The sequence below is a fragment of the Mobula hypostoma genome, chromosome 18 (assembly GCF_963921235.1).
Source record: "Mobula hypostoma chromosome 18, sMobHyp1.1, whole genome shotgun sequence".
In the NCBI taxonomy this organism is placed as follows: Eukaryota; Metazoa; Chordata; class Chondrichthyes; order Myliobatiformes; family Myliobatidae; genus Mobula; species Mobula hypostoma.
The window spans coordinates 57906094-57925600 of NC_086114.1; the positions used below are offsets into that span (position 1 = coordinate 57906094).

Below are 19507 nucleotides of genomic sequence, written 5' to 3' on the forward strand. Positions count from 1 at the left end.
CCTTTCTTTCTTCCAAGGCCTTCCGTCCTATGATACTGCCCCTTCTCCAGCCTCGTATCCCTTTTGCCAATCAACTTCCCAGCACTCTTGGCAGGACATTCCACAGACCCACCACTCTCTCTGTAAAATAACTTACATCTGACATCTCCCCTATATTTTTATCCAATCACCTTAAAATGGTGCCCCCTTGTATTAGCCATTTCCATCATGGGAAAAAGTCTCTGGCTAACCATGTTATCTATGCATCTTAGCATCTTGTACACATCAAGTGACCGCTCCTCCTTATTTGCTTGAGTGAGTAAAGCCCAAGCTCATCTAACCTATCTTCCTAAGACATGCACTCTAGTCTTGGAAGCATCTTGGTAAATCTCTGCACCTACTCAGAAGTTTTCACATCCTTCCTATAATGAGACAACCAGAAATGAATACAATATTCCACTGTCAATTAACCAGGGTTTGATAGAGCTGCCACATTACCTTGCATCTCTTGAACTCAATCTCTCAACTAATGAGGGCCAAGACACCATACAGCTTCTTGACAATTCCATCATCTTGTATGGCAACTTTGAGTGATCTATGGATATGGATTCCAAGATCCCCCTTTTAAACATAGAACATAGAATAGACAGCACAGGAGCAGGCCCTGGAGGATTGCATACAGTTGCAAATTGCAAATGTGCTTTTTCCTCCACACTGCCAAGAATCCTGCCATTAACCTTGTATTCTGCCTTCAAATTTGACCTTCCAAAATTAACCATTTCACCCTTTTCTGGGTTGAACTCCGTCTGCCACTTCTCAGTCCACCCCTATGTCCTATCAGTGCCCTTTGCAACCTACAACAACCCTCCCCACTATGCACAACTCCACAAACTGCAAAATTCGTGTCATCTGCAAACTTACTAACACACCCTTCCTCCTCCTCATCGAAGTCATCTATAAAAATCACAAAGGGCTGGCGTTTATGATGGACATCTTCTCCAAAAGGTTGGGGAGGGAACCTACAAATGCTATGAGTGTTCTTTGCAGATTTTAAGGCAATCCAAGTTAATGGGAACCAAAATGATTCCTAATCCAGTCTTTTGCAAAGTTTAATGTTCAAAGTAAATTTATTATCACAGCACATATGTACATGCTTCCATGTACTCCCTTGAGATTCATTTTCTTGCAGCTATGTACAGGAAAAAAAAGAGAGATAAAATATAATTTTATGAAAAGCTATACGTTACTGACAAAGACTGACCAATCTGCAAAAAAATGACAAACTGTGGAAATAGAAAAATACTGAGAACATCATTTGTAAAGAGTCCATGAAAGTGACCATAGAATCAGTTTAGAGTAAGGTGATTGAACCATGCCCGACAGATCTATTGTAATAACTGTTCCTGAAGATGGTGGTGTGACATCTGAGGCTTCTATACTTCTTATCTGATGGTAATAGCAAGAAGAGGGCATGGCTTGGATGGTGGGGCTCTCTGATGATGGATGCTACTGTCTTTTGGCAGCACTCTCTATAAATGTACTCAATGGTGGGGAGGGCTTTGCCCATGATGAACTATGGGCTATGTCCACCAGTTTCTGTAGGCTTTTCTGTTCCTGGGCATTAGATACTCTCCACTCCATAGAAATTTGTCAAAGTATTTGGGTGATATGCCGAATCTATACAAACTTCTAAGAAAGTAGAGACTTTTTTTTTCAAAACCTGCAGAGAGATTTAGGACAGTTAGAAGAGTGGGCTGAAAGATGGCAGATGGAGTTTAATGCTGAAAAATGTGAGGTGCTACATTTTGGTAGAACTAATCAAAATAGGACATACATGGTAAATGGTAGGGCATTAAAGAATTCTTTAGAACAGAGGGATCTAGGAATAATGGTGCATAGTTCCCTGAAGATGGAATCTCATGTGGATAGGGTGGTGAAGAAAGCTTTTGGTTTGCTGGCCTTTATTAATCAGAGCATTGAGTATAGGAGTTGGGATGTAATGTTGAATTTGTATAAGGCATTGGTAAGGCCAAATCTGGAGTATTGTGTACAGTTCTGGTCACCGAATTATAGGAAAGATGTCAATAAAATTGAGAGAGTACAGAGGAGGTTTACTAAAATGTTGCCTGGGTTTCATCTCCTAAGTTACAGAGAAAGGTTGAACAAGTTAGGTCTTTATTCTTTGGAGCATAGATGGTTGAGGGGGGACGATAGAAGTGTTTAAAATTATGAGGGGGGTAGATAGAGTTGACGTGGTTAGACTTTTTCCATTGAGAGTGGGGAAGATTCAAACAAGAGGGCATGGGTTGAGAATTAGAGTACAAAAGTTTAGGGGTAACATGAGGGGGAACTTCTTTACTCAGAGAGTGGTAGCTGTGTGGAATGAGCTTCCAGCAGAAGTGGTTGAGGCAGGTTCTATGTTGTCGTTTAAAGTTAAATTGGATAGATATATGGACAGGAAAGGAATGGAAGGTTATGGGCTGGGTGCAGGTCGGTGGTGCTAGGATAGGATAAGAGTTTGGCACGGACTAGAGGGGCCGAGATGGCCTGTTTCCGTGCTGTAATTGTTATATGATTATATGGTTATTGTTGTGCCTTCTCTGCGATGACCATTTATGTGCTGCTCCCAGGACATATCCTCTGAAAGGTTGATGCCAAGGAATTTAAAGCTATGACCTGCTCCACCTCTATTCTCCTAATGAGGACTAGCATATAGACCTCCAGCTTCTTCCTCCTGTAGTCGATAATCATCTCTTTAGGTAAGCCTGTGCTCTTTCCCCTGTAGTGTTAATGGTGTATAAAGCCCTTCGTCAAACTTGACCAGAAATGATGTGACACAAGAGGGTTATGAGCCCTAACAGTAGGTGCACTCGGGTCAAAGCCTCCCTTTATACGGATGATATTATTGTTCTCCGCTTGGATCCAATGTTAAACCATATGTTAATGAGCATCTGTGACCAGTTCAAACTTGCCCTGAGGATCAGAATGAATTGCAGCAAAAGCAACTGATAAATTTTTTTTCTTTTAGGTTGTGGGCATTGCCGGTAGAGGAAATTGTCACTAATGATTTCCCCTTGAATCAAGTGGGTTACAAGCCCAGAGGGCAGTTAAGGGTCTATCACACTGGCAAGAGTGGAATAACATAAGCCAACCCAGGTCATAGATAACACACACAAAATGCTGGAAGAACTCAACATGTCAGGCAGCATCAATGGAGAGGAATAATGAGCCAACGTTTCTGGTGGAGACACTTCATCAGGACCTGTCATGATCCGATGAAAGGTCTCAGCGTGAGATACTGACTCTTTATTCCTCTTGAAAGTTGCTTTCTGACCTGCGGAGTTCCTCCAGCATTTTGTGTGTGCCACTCTGGATTTCCAGCATCTGCAGAATCTCTCGTGTTTAGCGTAATGAATGGCAGATTTCCATTCTTGAAGTTGTGAAGCAAGAGAATTCTTTCAACAACCGAGATGTTTTGTGGATTTTGTTACTCGTGACTAGTTTTATTTTAATTTATTCCAGATTACAGATGAATGTTAAATTCCAAAACTGGCCTGGATAGACTATTTCAGCAATTTATCTGCTGTAATGCCACTGTACATTAGCCAACTCCAGGTGATCACTTGATTCCTTCGCTGTCAGCTTCAGTCACCCGAAGCTGCTGGAAAATAGTGCGGAGGTATTGAAGTGTGCAAATGGAACTTGGTGGAGCAGAGAGCTGAGGTCATGCAGAAACTGGAATGGATAAGCAGCACTCCCTGTAATAGTAGGAAAGAACCTGGTTATCAGACAAGAGGTGATCTGGCTTAACACCTGCACTGCAGCAGTTGCACAAACCTGTCGTCTACTTAACCTGGACATCTAAATATTGTGTTGAACAAGGTTGAAGTTGATGGAGATGAGAGTGGAGGATGGGCCTGTGTTTGAATAGTCTTCCTCCCCCTCTCGCTAGCTACTGTCAGAGGAAAGCGCTGAGAGGATTGAATGGCGAGGTTCGCGGCTGTGGGCTCGTTTTGGGGGACTTTGAGGTTCATCTTGCATGTGCTCCTGGGTTCTGGTCACTCTTTTCATTTGCTGCTTTGGAGCGTTTTGACTGGGGCGATCAATGCGGGCTTTGGCGAAGGCTGGCTCTGCGGCCTGCAGTCGGCTAACGGTGTGGTGCTGAACTGAACTAAACTGAATATTCCTGGACTTCCAGTTTGATGGTGATTTTCTGGCTGTTGTCTGCTTGCATTTTGCTGTTTGTGCAAGTTGTTCATTTTGTCACATGTTGAGTGCTTGGTGTTTATCTTAGAACGAGCTCCATGGTGTTTCTTTGTTTTGTGGCTGCCTGCAGGACAGCAAATCTCAGGGTTGTATTCTATATTCATAATTTGATAATAAATATACTTTGACTTTGAAAATGGATCATACCTACAGAGATGGAATGATGGAAGAGGGAGAGAAATGAGGGGTACTTGAGCTCAAAATAACAGAATAGATCAGTCAGGAACTGGATAACAACCACCTCTCACTAAATTTCAAAAGACCAAGGAACTGATTGTAGACTTCAGGAAATGGAAATCAGAGGTTCATGAGCCAGTACTCATTGGAGAACCAGAGGTGGAGAGGGTCAGTAACTTTAAGTTCCTGAGTGTCACGAGCGCAGAGGACCTGTCGTGAAAACCCATCATATAAATATAATTGCAAAGAAAGCATGGCAGTGCCTCTACTTCCTCAGGAGTCTGCAAAGATTCAGCATGTCATCAAAAACCCTGCTGAACTTCTGTGGATGTGTGATGGGAAAGCTGCTGACTGACTGCATTGCGGCCTGGCATAGGAACACCAACGCCTCTAAGTGGAAAATCCTACGAAATGTAATGGATTTGGCCCAGTACATCACAGGTAAAACCCTCCCAACCATTGAGCACATCTACATGAAGCTTTGCCATAGAAAAGCAGCATCCATCATCAAAGATCCTCACCATCCTCTTTCCTCTTTATTGCTCTTTTCTCACTGCTGCCATTAGGTAGAGGTATGGGAGCCTTAGGACTCGCATCACCAGGTTCACGAACAGGTGAAGGATAAATGTGAGGTTGGGGGATTGGAGCAGGGGGCAGGGATTCGGATTTCTGGATCACTGGGACCTCTTTTGGGGCAAGTGTGACCTGCACTCGAATCCAAGGGGGACCAATATCCTGGTGGGGAGGTTTGCTAAGGCTATTCGGGAGAGTTTAAACAAGGATTGCTGGGGGGTGGGAACCAAACTGAAGTGACGGAGGAAGAGGCGGTTGACTCACAAATAGAGAAAGTTTGGAGTCAGTGCGAGAGGGAGGATAGGCAGGTGATAGAGAAGGGACGCGCTCAGACCGATGGTTCGAGATGTGTCTATTTTAATGCCAGGAGTATTATGAACAAAGCGGATGAACTTAGAGCGTGGATCAGTACTTGAAGCTATGATGTCGTGGCCATTACAGAGACTTGGATGGCTCAGGGGCAGGAATGGTTACTTCGAGTGCCAGGCTTTAGATGTTTCAGAAAGGACAGGGAAGGAGGCAAAACAGGTAGGGGTGTGTCACTGTTGATCATAGATAATGGCACGGCTGCAGAAAAGGAGGAAGACATGGAGGGATTATCTATGGAGTCTCTGTGGGTGGAAGTTAGGAAGAGGAAGAGATCAATAACTCCACTGGGTATTTTTTATAGACCACCCAATAGTAACAGAGACATCGAGGAGCATATAGGGAGAGAAATTCTGGAAAGGAGCAATAATAACAGGGTTGTCGTGGATGGGAGATTTTAATTTCCCAAATATCGATTGGCATCTCCCTAGAGTGAGGGGTTTAGATGGGGTGGAGTTTGTTAGGTGTGTTCAGGAAGATTTCTTGACACAATATGTAGATAAGCCAACAAGAGGAGAGGCTGTACTTGATCTGGTATTGGGAAATGAACCTGGTCAGGTGTCAGATCTCTCAGTGGGAGAGCATTTTGGAGATAGTGATCACAATTCTATCTCCTTTACCATAGCATTGGAGATGGATAGGAACAGAGAAGTTAGGATGTTCTCAGAGAAATGTATGGAAGAAATGTGGCAGATGTCCATGGGATATTTGCATGGAGTTCTGCATAGGTACGTTCCAATGAGACATGGAAAGGATGGTGGGGTACAGGAACCATGGTGTTCAAAGGCTGTTGTAAATGTAGTCAAGAAAAGAAGAGCTTACAAAAGGTTCAAAAAACTAGGTAATGACAGAGCTTTAGAAGATTATAAGCCTAGCAGGAAGGAGCTTAAGAAAGAAATTTGGAGAGCCAGAAGGGGTCATGAGAAGGCCTTGGCAGACAGGATTAAGGAAAGGCCCAAGGCATTCTACAAGTATGCGAAGAGCAAGAGGATAAGATGTGAGAGAATAGGACCAATCAAGTGTGACAGTGGAAAAGTGTGTATGGAACTGGAGGAGATAGCAGAGGTACTTAATGAGTACTTTGCTTCAGTATTCACAATGGAAGAGGATCTTGGCGATTGTAGGGATGACATAGCAGACTGAAAAGCTTGAGCACATAGACATTAAGAAACAAGATGTGCTGTAGCTTTTGGAAAGCACCAAGTTGAATAAGTCACCAGGACCGGATGAGATGTACCCCAGGGTACTGTGGGACGCGAGGGAGGAGACTGCTGAGCCTCTGGCAATGATCTTTGCATCATCAATGGGGACCGGAGAGGTTCCGGAGGATTGGAGGGTTGCGGATGTTGTTCCATTATTCAAGAAAGGGAGTAGAGATAGCCCAGGAAATTATAGAGCAGTGAGTCTTACTTCAGTGGTTGGTAAGTTGATGGAGAAGATCCTGAGAGGCAGGACTTATAAACATTTGGAGGAGCATAATATGATTAGGAATAGTCAGCATGGCTTTATCAAAGGCAGGTCATGCCTTATGAGCCTGATTAAATTTTTTGAGGATATAACTGAACACATTGATGAAGGTAGAACAGAAGACGTAGTGTTTATGGATTTTAGCAAGGCATTTGACAAGGTACTCCATGTAAAGCTTATTGAGAAAGTAAGGAGGCATGGGATCCGGGGGCCATTGCTTTGTGGAACCAGAACTGGCCTGCCCACAGAAGGCAAGGAGTGGTTGTAGACGGGTCATATTCTGCATGGAGGCTGGTGACCAGTGGCGTGCCTCAGGGATCTGTTCTGGGACCCCTATTCTTCATGATTTTTATAAATGACCTGGATAAAGAAGTGGAGGGATGGGTTAGTAAATTTGCTGATGACACAAAGGTTGGAGACTTTGTGGATAGTGTGGAGGGCTGTCAGAGGTTACAACGGGACATTGATAGGATGCAAAACTGGGCTGAGAAGTGGCAGATGGAGTTCAACCCAAATAGGTGTGAGGTGGTTCATTTTGGTAGGTCAAATATGATGGCAGAATATAGTATTAATGGTAAGACTCTTGGCACTGTGGAGGATCAGAGAGATGTTAGGGTCCGAGTCCATAGGACACTCAAAGCTGCTGTGCAGGTTGACTCTGTGGTTAAGAAAGCATATGGTGCATTGGCCTCGTCAATCGTGGGATTGAGTTTAGGAGCAGAGAGGTAATGTTGTAGCTATATAGGACCCTGGTCAGACCTCACTTGGAGTACTGTGCTCAGTTCTGGTCACCTCACTATAGGAAGGATGAGGAAACCATAGAAAGGATGCAGAGGAGATTTACAAGGATGATGCCTGGATTGGGGAGCATGCCTTATGAGAATAGGTTGAGTGAACTCCACCTTTTTTCCTTGGAGTGACGAAGGATGAGAGGTGACTTGATAGAGGTGTGTAAGATAATGACAGGCATTGATCGTGTGGATAGTCAGAGGCTTTTTTCCAGGGCTGAAATGGCTAGCACGAGAGGGCACAGTTTTAAGGTGCTTGGAAGTAGGTACAGAGGAGATGTCAGCGTTAAGTTTTTTACGCAGTGAGTAGTGAGTGCGTGGAATAGGCTGCCGGCGATGGTGGTGGAGGCGGATACAATAGGGTCTTTTAAGAGACTCCTGGACAGGTACATGGAGCTCAGAAAAATAGAGGGCTATGGGTAACCCTAGGTAATTTCTAAGGTAAAGACATGTTCGGCACAGCTTTGTGGGCCAAAGGGCCTGTATATTGCTGTAGGTTTTCTATGTTTCTAACCAATGGTCTCTCTTCAATGACTTCACGCTCGTTATTTATTGCTATTTATTTATCTTGGCATTTTCAGAGTTTGTTGTTCATTGATCCTCTTTACAGTAGCTACTGTTCCATAGATTTGCTAAGTCTGTCCACAGAAAAAGAATCTCAGGGTTGTACGTGGTGACGTGTATGTATTCTGATAGTAAATCTGACTTTGAACTTTGGATGGAAGCATTTGAGCAGAACTACTCTGCTTAAGCCCCAATGTCAATGTGTGTTAAACAAGGATGTTAACAGCCTTGAAGCTGGACAAAGCAGACGGTACGGAAGCTGCCACAAATCAACGGCAGTGCTGCTGCTTCTGTGCTTAAAGAAAAGCTACCCGAAGTTAGGAATAAGCAGAATTTGATAATTTCAAAGATAATAGCAGCTGTTAACAGTAAGGAACTTAAGACAATTTCCAAAATGAAGACAGGAAAGGATGGTTGAGGTTTTCCACTGGTTTTTGGGAAGAAATGGAAAGAGGTTCACAGATCCAAAGCACTGACAATTTCTTTTGCAACAGGGTTCCTGGAGAATGAATTGAATCTGATCATACACAGTTAGTACGACGCTATTACAGCTTGGGATGTCTGAGTTTGGAATTCAATTCTGGCATGCTCCGTAAGGAGACCCTGTAATCCTCTCCACGGAATCCATGGGTTTTCCCCAGGTGCCAGTTTCCTCGCACGGCCCAAAGGTGTACCAGGTAGGTTGATTGGTCATTGTAAATGACAGGAGGAGAAGATGGCGGCGCGATGGCAGCGCACGCAGCCTCTCCGGTGATGAATATCTGTTATCTGTCAAGTAGGGGACTGTGCACAATTCTGATTTGATGGAGACAGATGTGAGAGTGCGGAGGAACATCTGGAAAACTTCTGAAATGCCCGCTTTGCTGCCGCTGCTACTGTGTGGTAACCGGAATCTCCGGAGCTGAAGGCCCCGAAATCCTCGGCTTTGTGTGTTTCAACGGCCGGGGCGAGGTCGAGGGTGCTTGGCAGAGGATGAACCTCGGGAGGCTGGTCAGAAGCTTGGAGTTTTCGGACGGATGGACTCAGTGTTGGCTGTGATCGGCTGCTTCCAAGGCATTGGCAAGTTGAGGGTGCCTGGAGGTTTATGGCAGGGAGTTTCTCCCTTTTGCCGCCTGCTATCGGGGACTCGGGAGTCGATCGACTCGGGACTTTGAGACTTTATTTACTGTGCCCATGGTCTGTTCTTCATCAAATTATGGTATTGCTTTGCACTACTGTAACTATATGTTATAATTATGTGGTTCTGTCAGTGTTAGTCTTTGGTCTGTCTTGTTTTCTGTGATATCACTCCGGAGAAACATTGTATCATTTCTTAATGCATGTATGCATTTCTAAATGACAATAAAAGAGGACTTTAAACGCAAACAACAGGAATTCTGCAGATGCTGGAAATTCAAGCAACATACATCAAAGTTGCTGGTGAACGCAGCAGGCCAAGCAGCATCTATAGGAAGAGGCGCAGTCGACGTTTCAGGCCGAGACCCTTCGTCAGGACCCTTTTATGTATGTTGCATAAAAGAGGACTGAGTGTTCTCATAATCTAATCTAAATTGTCCTGTTAGGATTAAACTGGGGCGGTCGGGGTTTGCTGGGATAACGCGGCTCAAAGGCCAGAAGGACCTACTCCACGGTGTATCTCCAAATAAATTAAATTAAATTAATATTTCACAATGAAAAATGAATTGGTGAAGGCACTCAGATTCTGTCATAGCAGAATACTGGGATGTGTAGTCAAGATGTCCACAACGTTAGCCACAAGCATGAATGGAGGCACCGAAACGGTGAGTGTGTCTTTGTCAGGACACCCAGTGCGGGGCAAATGAGCTTGTTACTTCCCATAAAAGGAAATATTCATCTGAAACCCCAGAGTGGTATCTCTTGGAGAAATCCACACGTAACCCATCTTGCAAGAGTACACCAGTAAACAAGATACTCGTAATCTCTTATTGCAGAGTGAGACTCCGTTCCACTCGCGATACCAACCTCTGTCTTCAGGACATTCATCTCATGTGGCACTCATTCTTTGTACTTGTGCAATTTTTAACCTTTTGCTTTTATATTACATTCATAACATAATGTAATTTTATGGTTTAGTTACACAGTGATGTTCATTTTTGTTATACAACCATAGCTTAATGATAGAAGGAGATCTGAAGTACTTTGCTTCTGGTAGAAAATGGCAACATTATGAGGAATTACAACGAGCAATCCAAATTGAAACACATCTGGTGCCAATCTGTGACTCAGGGAGGTGTCTTTTTAGGAACATCATCACCGTCATCCCATGTAATCACTATTATGATTTACAAAAGTGAATCTACAGTGTAGTACAATGTAACAGCAAGTGTGACTCGCATACATACAAACTTGCCTTTCAAAACCAAGTTCATCAACGGAGAACACAAAAGAACGGGGCAGTCCCCTCAAGGTTGCTTGTACTAAGCTTTCATGGTTGATTGGTATTTTAACCCATATGTCTTGACACTCTTACATAAGAAAACTGTCAATCTCAGTCTTCAATTAAGAGCGAACACTTGAGTTTATGTATTGAGCAATAACAAAGAAAATGCTCCCAAGCACTCTAGCTAGCACAGAGGGTTTGATACAAAGCAAGGGTGAATGACCAAAATCTCAAAGACATTAACCCATGAACTCCTTTTGAAAGATTCTTCACCTCATGGTCTCAATATTTATTACTTATGTATTTCTTATTATTATTTCTTTCTTTTTGTATTTGCAGTTTGTTGTCCTTTGCACACTGGTTGAATACCCAAGTTGGTGCGGTCTTTGATTCTGTTATGGTTATATTCTATGGATAATGAACCTCAGGGTTGTATATGGTGACATGTATGCACTTTGATTACAAATTTACTTTAATGTTGAACTTTTATCCAGAAAATGCTGGAAACACTCAGCAGGTCAGGCAGCATGTGTGGAAAGAGAAACCGAATTAGCCTTTTTCCACATAAAGATTCCCAGGAGCTGTAGCATTTTTGGTTTTCAATCACTTGGTTTAAAATGAAGGAAACCCAGTGTCAGTTAAGTTGGGGGATGGTTTTCCAATGTTGTATTTAGGAAACTGAAGACACTTATTCATAAAGAAAGGATTAAATTTGGTGATAAACTAGAAGTCTGACATTGCAGCAGATTACAGCACCACAGGAGATTTCAGGAAGAGGGAAGTGGAAGTTGTGCATAGATTTGAAAATATGCAAATATTTTAAAGACTGAAACCAATACAGATCAACAAGCATAGAAGATGTTTCGGGGGAAAGAACGCAACCAACCAAGCGTCAACTGATGCCTTCACTCTGAAGTTACGGCTCAGAAACAGACTGTCTCTATGATCTTCCACCCAGCTTGTCCTACAGTGCCACTAAACAATGCCCTTCAGTGCACAAAAATGGCCTAAGAATCAAAAGGGGAAGTTGGTGGTCATGTAAGAGAAAGTAAGTTCCAGGGGAATTAGACCGATGGAATTGCTCTACTAGGAATGTCCTCTTTCTCTGTCATAACGAGAATGACCTTTACCCTTTGACACTGAACTGTACCATATTAGAGTAAACCTGTTTCAGCTTGGACTTCCAAGTCATCATAGCACTAGAAAGTTTCCAAGAAAATGGAAACAAAATTAATTTTGAAGGGCTTGGGTGATGTTACATTGTTAAACTCTGCCACATGTACAGCAGCACTAAGTGAGTGGGGTTCGAAGAATTTTAGTAGTGATGTAAAGACAAAAGAATTTTATTGATAAAGCAGTTTTGTTTCCATTGGTAATATCATTTGATGGTCTATTAACTATAACAACCGGTATTTACATATCATGGTAAAAATACCTACAGGAACAATTATCAAACAAAACTGAGGACATTTGCAAGGCTGAGCATTGAGAGTTTGCTTTAGGTAATTTAGGGTTTTACTAAAGTCTTGAACCTGGCCTTCAAAACATTTTACATTCCTGGAATTCCGTGTAATAAAAATTGGATTTGGCTTATTTAATGACCAGAATTCATGGCCCTGTACTTAATTTAATGCATATTTCAGTTTTAAATACCTCCATCTGTTTAAATGTTCAGGCAATTTATTGTGGTGAAAACTTAGGTCTCCCTATGGAGAAAGGACATCATTAAGGTTCAGCTGAGCTTTGTACAGCTGGCTTCACAAAACAGGTTAGAACAGGGAAAGTGGAGAGGGAAATTGGATTGGGCAAAAACAAAAAGTTTATATAAAATATTTCTTGTTAGAATTATCCTTTCTGGGCAGGATTTTTCCAAAATTGCTGGGAAAATTAAGAATGGAAATAACAATGGCTCTGGTAAAGGTGGGATTGGGGGGGGGGGGAGTAAAAACTCTTTATGTTTTCAAATTTCCAGCATAATTATTTTTACTTCTTTATACATTTACACATAAACAAATCATGAACATAGGAAAATAGAGCAGGAGAAGGCCACCCGGGCTACCAATGTGATCATGGCTGACATGCTCCGTGTTGGCGTTTGGCCAAGTGGTTAAGTCTATTGATCTGAAGGTCGCTAGTTCGAGCCTCAGCTGAGGCAGCATGTTGTGTCCTTGAGCAAGGCACTTAACCACACATTGTTCTGCGATGACACCAGTGCCAAGCGGTATCGGCCCTAGTGCCCTTCCCTTGGACAACATCCATGGCGTGGAGAGGGGCGACTTGCAGCATGGGCAACTGCCGGTATTCCATACAACCTTGCCCAGGCCTGCGCCCTGGAAACCTTCCAAGGCACAAATCCATGGTCTCACGAGTCTAACGGATGCCTATGATTTGCTCCTCTTCTATGTGGAGGCTAGATCTCAATTTCCTACTTTCTCAGAAATTTATCAAATTCCTCTTTAACTACCTCCAACGATCCAGCATCCACATCTTCCCTTCCAGAGATTCACAACACACTGAGTAAACGATAAAAAGACAGCTTTGTCACACGTACAACGAAACTTTGAAACATACAGTGAAATGTTTTGATTGCATCAATGATCAACACAGTCCAAGGATGTGCTGGGGGCAGCCGGCAAGCGTTGCATGATTTTGGCACCAACATAATGTGCCCACCACTTACCAACTGTAACCCGCATGTGTTTACTAACCCTAACCCGCATGTGTTTAGTAACCCTAACCCGCATGTGTTTACTAACCCTAACCCATATGTGTTTACTAACCCTAACCTGTGTTTACTAACCCTAACTTGTATGTGTTTACTAACCCTAACCCGCATGTGTTTTTGGAAAGTGGGAAGAAACCAGACCACCTGTAGAAACCCACATGGTGAAGTCATGGTGAAAACATATAAACTCCTTACAGACTGTAGAGGGAACTGAACCTCACTGTTACTGCTGGAGCTATACAGTGTAATGCTAACCATCATGCCACTAAAGTAGTTCCTATCCACCTTACCTTTAAATGACTACCCTTCTCTGAGGATCTAACCTGGTCCCAACATATCGATGCAGCTATAAAGAAGGCAAGATAGTGACTATACTTCATTAGGAGTTTGAAGCGATTTGGTATGCCAACAAAAACACTCAAGAACTTCTATAGATGTACTGTGGAGAGCATTCTGACAGGCTGCATCACTATCTGGTATGGGCGGGGGGCAACTGCACAGGACTGAAAGAAGCTGCAGAGGTTTGTAAATTTATTCAGCTCTATCTTGGGTACTAGCCTACAAAGTATCCAGGACATCTTCAGGGAGCGGTGTCTCAGAAAGGCAGTGTCCATTATTAAAGACCTCCAGCACCCAGGCATGCCCTTTTCTCACTGTTAATCATCAGGTAGGAGGTACAGAAGCCTGAAGGCACACACTCAGCGCTTCAGGAACAGCTTCTTCCCCTCTGCCCTCTGATGCCTAAATAGACATTGAACCCGTGGACACCACCTCACTCTTTTTAATATATTTCTGTTGTTCCATGATTTTTAATCTATTCAATATATGTATACAGTAATTTATTTATTCTTCTATATTATGTATTGCATTGAACCACTGCTGCTAAGTTAACAAATTTAACAACACATACCAGTGATAATAAACCTGATTCTGTAATTCTATCCCTTTGTTCGAGGTTCTCCTACTAGTGCAGATGGGCAAATCCACCGTATCGTGCCTTAAGATCAACCCCTCATACTTTGAAACTAAAAAGAAACTTCTTTAGCCACCCCTTAGCACAGAGGCTCCCAATGTTTGTTTATGCCATGGAGACATACCATTAAGCCAGGAGTGTGTGGATCCCAGGCTGGGAACCCCTACATTAGAGGGACACACTCTGATTGCCAATGCTTTCTTAAATAAGGGATTCAAATTCATGTATGGTACTTCAGGTATGAGCTCACCAGTACTCTGTACAATTGTAACATTTTTTGCTTGTGATTACTACACAAGAATACCCAGATTCCTTTGTAGTGCATTCAGCTGCAATGTGTCTTCAATCAGACAATAATCTGCCTTTGGATTCCTCTTACCAAAGTACATACCCTTAACTTTTCATGTTAAATTTTGTTCGCTAAGTTTTCACCCGCTCACCCAACACATCTATAATCTGTTGCAGTGTTCAAATGTCCTCTCACCTATTTACATAGCATTGGCAAATTTGGATGACTTACATTTGGTCCTTTCCTCCAGCTCATAAATAGCAAATAATTCAGAGCCAAGAATTAATTCTTGGAGTACTCCACTAGTTACATCTTTCATTCAAACATTACTGTGAGCATATACAATATTTACTAACAATCGTACCACTATTCAAGCAGGCAGCAAAGTGGATCGACTCAACAGATCAGGTAGCACCTATGGAGGGAAATGGACAGTTGACACTTTGTGTGTTGCTCTAGATTCCAGCATTTGCCATCTCGTGTCAACAAGGTGGATCATTTCTACGTTCTCAGGGGCAAATAACAGGTGGCACCTTGTTATGCACAAAAGTTTGTGATCTAAAACATTATTTGTTTCTGTTCACAGATGCTGCATGACTTGCTGAGTTTTTTCAGCATTTTCTGTTTTTATTCCCACAAATAAAAAATCTTTTAGAGATATAATGTCAAACAGCACAGAAACCAGCCCTTCAGCCCAGCTGGTCCTCACTGACAAACAATTCCCTTTATCAGTGTTTGCTCCATATCCCTCTAAACTTTTCCTATCCATATAAGAAATAGGAGCATGAGTAGGCCATCTGGCCCATCGAGCCTGCCCCACCATTCAATAAGATCATGGCTGATTTGTCTGTAAACTCAGCTCCATCTACCTGTCTTTTCCCCATAACCCTTAATTCCCCTACTGTGTAAAAATCTACCTGTCCAAATGATGTTAAATGCTGTTAATGTACCTGCCTCAACCACTCCTGGCAACTCATCTGTATACAAACCACCCTCTCATTAAAAAGGTGCCTCGAGGTTCTTATTAAATCTCTCCCATTACACTTTAAACCATGTCCTCTAGTTTCTGATTTCCCTACCTGGGACAAACACATCCATCTTGTCTAAGTCCCTCGTGATTTTATACACTTCTGCACTCCTATGATAAACGTAGAAATCTACAGCACATTACAGGCCCTTTGGCCCACAATGTTATGCCGAAAATGTAACCCTCTCTAGAAACACCCTAGAATTTTCCTACTCCTTAGCCCTCTATTTTTCTAAGCTCCGTGTCCCTATCTAAGAGTCTCCTAAAAGACCCTATTGTATCCGCCTCTACCACTGACGCCTGCAGTGCATTCCACACACCACCACTCACAGTGTGAAAAACTTCCCCCTGACATCCTCTGTACCTACTTCCAAGCACCCTAAAACTATCCCCCTTCCTTGTATTAGCCAGTTCAACCCTCGGAAAAAGCCTCTGGCTATCCACACGATCAATGCCTCTCATCATCTTGTACACCTCTGTCAGATCACCTCTCATCCTCCGTCGCTCCAAAGAGAAAAGGCCAAGTTCACTCAACCTATTCTCATAAAACATGCTCTCCAGCTCTCCAATCCAATGAATTCCTCCACGCTCTCATCATTTGGTTTCGTTTTCTATTTTGTATGATGTAGCTATTAATTACAGTGATCTTGAGGCTCTTGCAGTTGCCTCAGAGGTCACATGAAATCTTATCTTCGCTGCATTCGGAAAGAACCTGCCTCACTAAATCATCTCCCCGGGACCTTCCAATCTTCGCGAATTTGATGGATGATGGGAATTGCAGTGCGCAGACGCAGTTGAGAGGGGGATTCTGGGAGTTGTAGTTTGACAATTACTGGACGCTGGACGACAGCTAGCTTTCAGCTCGGCCCGCCCCCTTTGTGTCAGCCGGAGAACGGCAGCCCCATGGCCGGAGCTTGAGCGTTGGCTGCCGTCGGCTGTCCGTTCGGTAACCGTGCTGCGCTGCCCAGCTCGGTCGGATCATGAGAGAAGAAGAGGCGGCAGCAGCAGCACCAGCGCCGGAGAACGCGCTCGCCCCTCAGTCCGAGCCGGGTCTCCCCGCTCAGGAGCGTCCGGCCAACTTGGGCCGGGAGCTGCCGCCCAAACTCTGCGGCTACTTGAACAAGCTTTCGGGGAAGGGCCCGCTCAAGGGGTTCAAGTCCCGCTGGTTCGTCTTTGACCCCCTCCACTGCTACCTGTACTACTTCAAGGGCCCAAGCGACGCGATCCCTCTTGGGTACATCGACATCGCCGATGCCTGTTTCACCTATGATCTGGAAGCCGAGGAGGGGCAGATGGAGATCCGTTCGGCAGGTCGAGACTACACCCTTAAGGTGATTAGGGTGAGAGGGGCCAAGGACGTGTGGATGGAAAGAGGGGTGCCCTAGGGTGTGGGGTTGGAAAGGGAGTGCCCCGGGTGTGGAGAGGTTAGTGAGGGAGGTACCTCGGGTGGGGATTTGAGAGAGGGTTACCCTGGGGTGGAGGGTATGGATGGAGCGCGGAGAGCCCCTGGGGCAGGAAGTTCGGAGGGGATGCTCTTGGTGTCAAAAGAGGGGACGAGGTCACGGGCGAGGAGGCTCAGAGTGCAGTGGGAAGGGGAGCTGAGAAGCTTTTGGTGTGGAGTGGGGGAGAGGAATCTCTTGTTACAGGGAAGCATGAAATTGGGTTTGGGGGTGGGGGGGCAAAGCGTTGAGGATTGAAAATGATGGAGTTTCCTGTAGTTGTGAGGTTTTAGTGATGAGATGGAGAGATGAGCCTGGGATGGGGAGGGTGGTGGGTTTGTGGTGACAAGCAACAAGGATGTTATTTAATGTAGATAGAGTTGGGGAATTGAAGTTGATTTGAGAGCTAGAACAGCAAGGAAATGGGGAAAGGGTTAGAAAACAAGCTTTAAAAAAAAGAAAGTGCTGGGAAAACTCAGATTGGTTAATATCAGTAGACTTTGAAAGAATTATCGTTTCATAGAACAGTGTACTATGGACCCTTTGCCCTACAATGTTGTGCTGCTTTATATAAAGCTACTCCTCAATCAATCTAATCCTTCTCTCCTACACAGCCCATAATCCTCAATTTTTCTTACATCCATATCTAAGAGTATTTTAAGTAACACTATTGTATAGAAACATAGAAACATTGAAAATAGGTGCAGGAGTAGGCCATTCGGCCCTTCGAGCCTGCACCGCCATTTATTATGATCATGGCTGATCATCCAACTCAGAACCCCGCCCCAGCCTTCCCTCCATACCCCCTGACCCCTGTAGCCACAAGGGCCATATCTATAAAAGCTTTTACAGTCCGTTTTTATGTTCTCTGCCAGTTTTCTCTCATAATCTTTTTTCCCCTTCCTAATTAAGCCCTCTGCTGAACTCTGAATTCCTCCCAGTCCTCAGGTGAGCCACTTTCTCTGGCTAATTTGTATGCTACTTCTTTGGAATTGATACTATCCCTAATTTCTCTTGTCAGCCACGGGTGCACTGCCTTCCTTGATTTATTCTTTTGCCAAACTGGGATGAACAATTGTTGTAGTTCATCCATGCAACCTATAAATGCTTGCCATTGCATATCCACCGTCAATCCTTTAAGTGTCATTTGCCAGTCTATCTTAGCTAATTCACGTCTCATACCTTCAAAGTTCCCCTTCTTTAAGTTCAGAACCTTTGTTTCTGAATTAACTATGTCACTCTCCTTTGTTTCTGAATTAACTATGTCACTCTCTATCACTCTATCACTCTCTATCACTGACCTCATGTCCTGTTTCAGTCATCCAACACTCTGTGTAAACCAAAAAAAACTCTACCTCCGACCTGTCCTCTAAACTTTCCTCCACTCACCTTAACTGGATATCCTCTGGTATTGACTAATGCTTCCCTGAGAAAAGGAGGCTGATTGTCCACATATCTGTGGCTCTCATAATCTCACACACCTCTGTCAAGTTGCCTCTCGTTTTCTTCCTGTCATTCCAACGAGAGAAGCCTGATCTTTCAGGTCAAAAATTGTTCTTACTTCAAATTTCTAGCATCTACAGCTTTTTATTAGGAGACAGGATTGGTAATTAGGCATAGAAGGAGGTTTTATTTGATTTGGGTTTGTTTTGGGCAACAAGAAAGGTTCTTAAAGAAGTGAGAATTTGGTGTTCAGTCTTAGTCAGTTGACCCTGGCCACTTTCGCTGGCTTGCATTTGTTTGGCAGTTGTTCTAAATCTTATCAAAAAGATTACATTTTCGTTGAGGAACCTACTTTTTCATTTTGTTGCTAAAATATTGTTTCCCACTTCCTACTATCTGTTTCTGCTTAGTACCTAGGTGCACTACAACCAACTTCAGTGTCGAGGGCAGAGTCACACCTTGATAAACTTTTGGTTAGAAATTAATGTATTACAACAAAACCAACAGTTGTGGGAGTTTCCTGTGATGGTATTTGATGAAAGATTACTTTGTAAATATTAAGAGGGGAGAATTTCGGATGTAATAATACCATAGTTTTCTGTATAATGTGGCTGTGCTGTTATCTCAATGTGCATGTACAATTATCCTTTGTTAATAAATAATGCACAGAGAAAAGTGTGTTGTGTTTAACAGATTTTTGGCATTATAAGATTCATATTCAATCATCACGAAACAGTTGTAACAGTGTGACAATGGTGGTTTGAAGAACCACCTCTGACACTTAAGTAAATGGCAATTGTTTCATTGAATCTTATTAAGAAGACATGAATTACACAATTTTAGTTACTAGTCTGTACCTGTACCACATTTTTTGTTGAAGGTATTAGTTTTGGATTATTGTCACATGTACCATAACACAGTGAAACATTTGTCTTGTAGACTGTTCGTACGCAGTGCACTGAGGTTTAGATTTAAGAGTAGAACAGTTATATTAGAAGTAATGAGTGGATCTGTAGAGAGGAGCTTTCAA

The 19507-nt window shown here is 43.2% G+C and overlaps 1 protein-coding gene across 1 annotated transcript in view; it reads left to right on the forward strand.

The window, feature by feature from the left end:
- The first annotated feature begins 16445 nt into the window (after positions 1–16445).
- Positions 16446–19507, forward strand: part of tbc1d2b (TBC1 domain family, member 2B) — a 115334-nt gene continuing 112272 nt past the window's right edge. Inside the window, exon 1 of the mRNA XM_063070945.1 lies at positions 16446–16926. Coding sequence (XP_062927015.1) covers positions 16576–16926 — 351 coding nt within the window. The 5' untranslated portion in view covers positions 16446–16575. The remainder of the gene's footprint in view (positions 16927–19507) is intronic.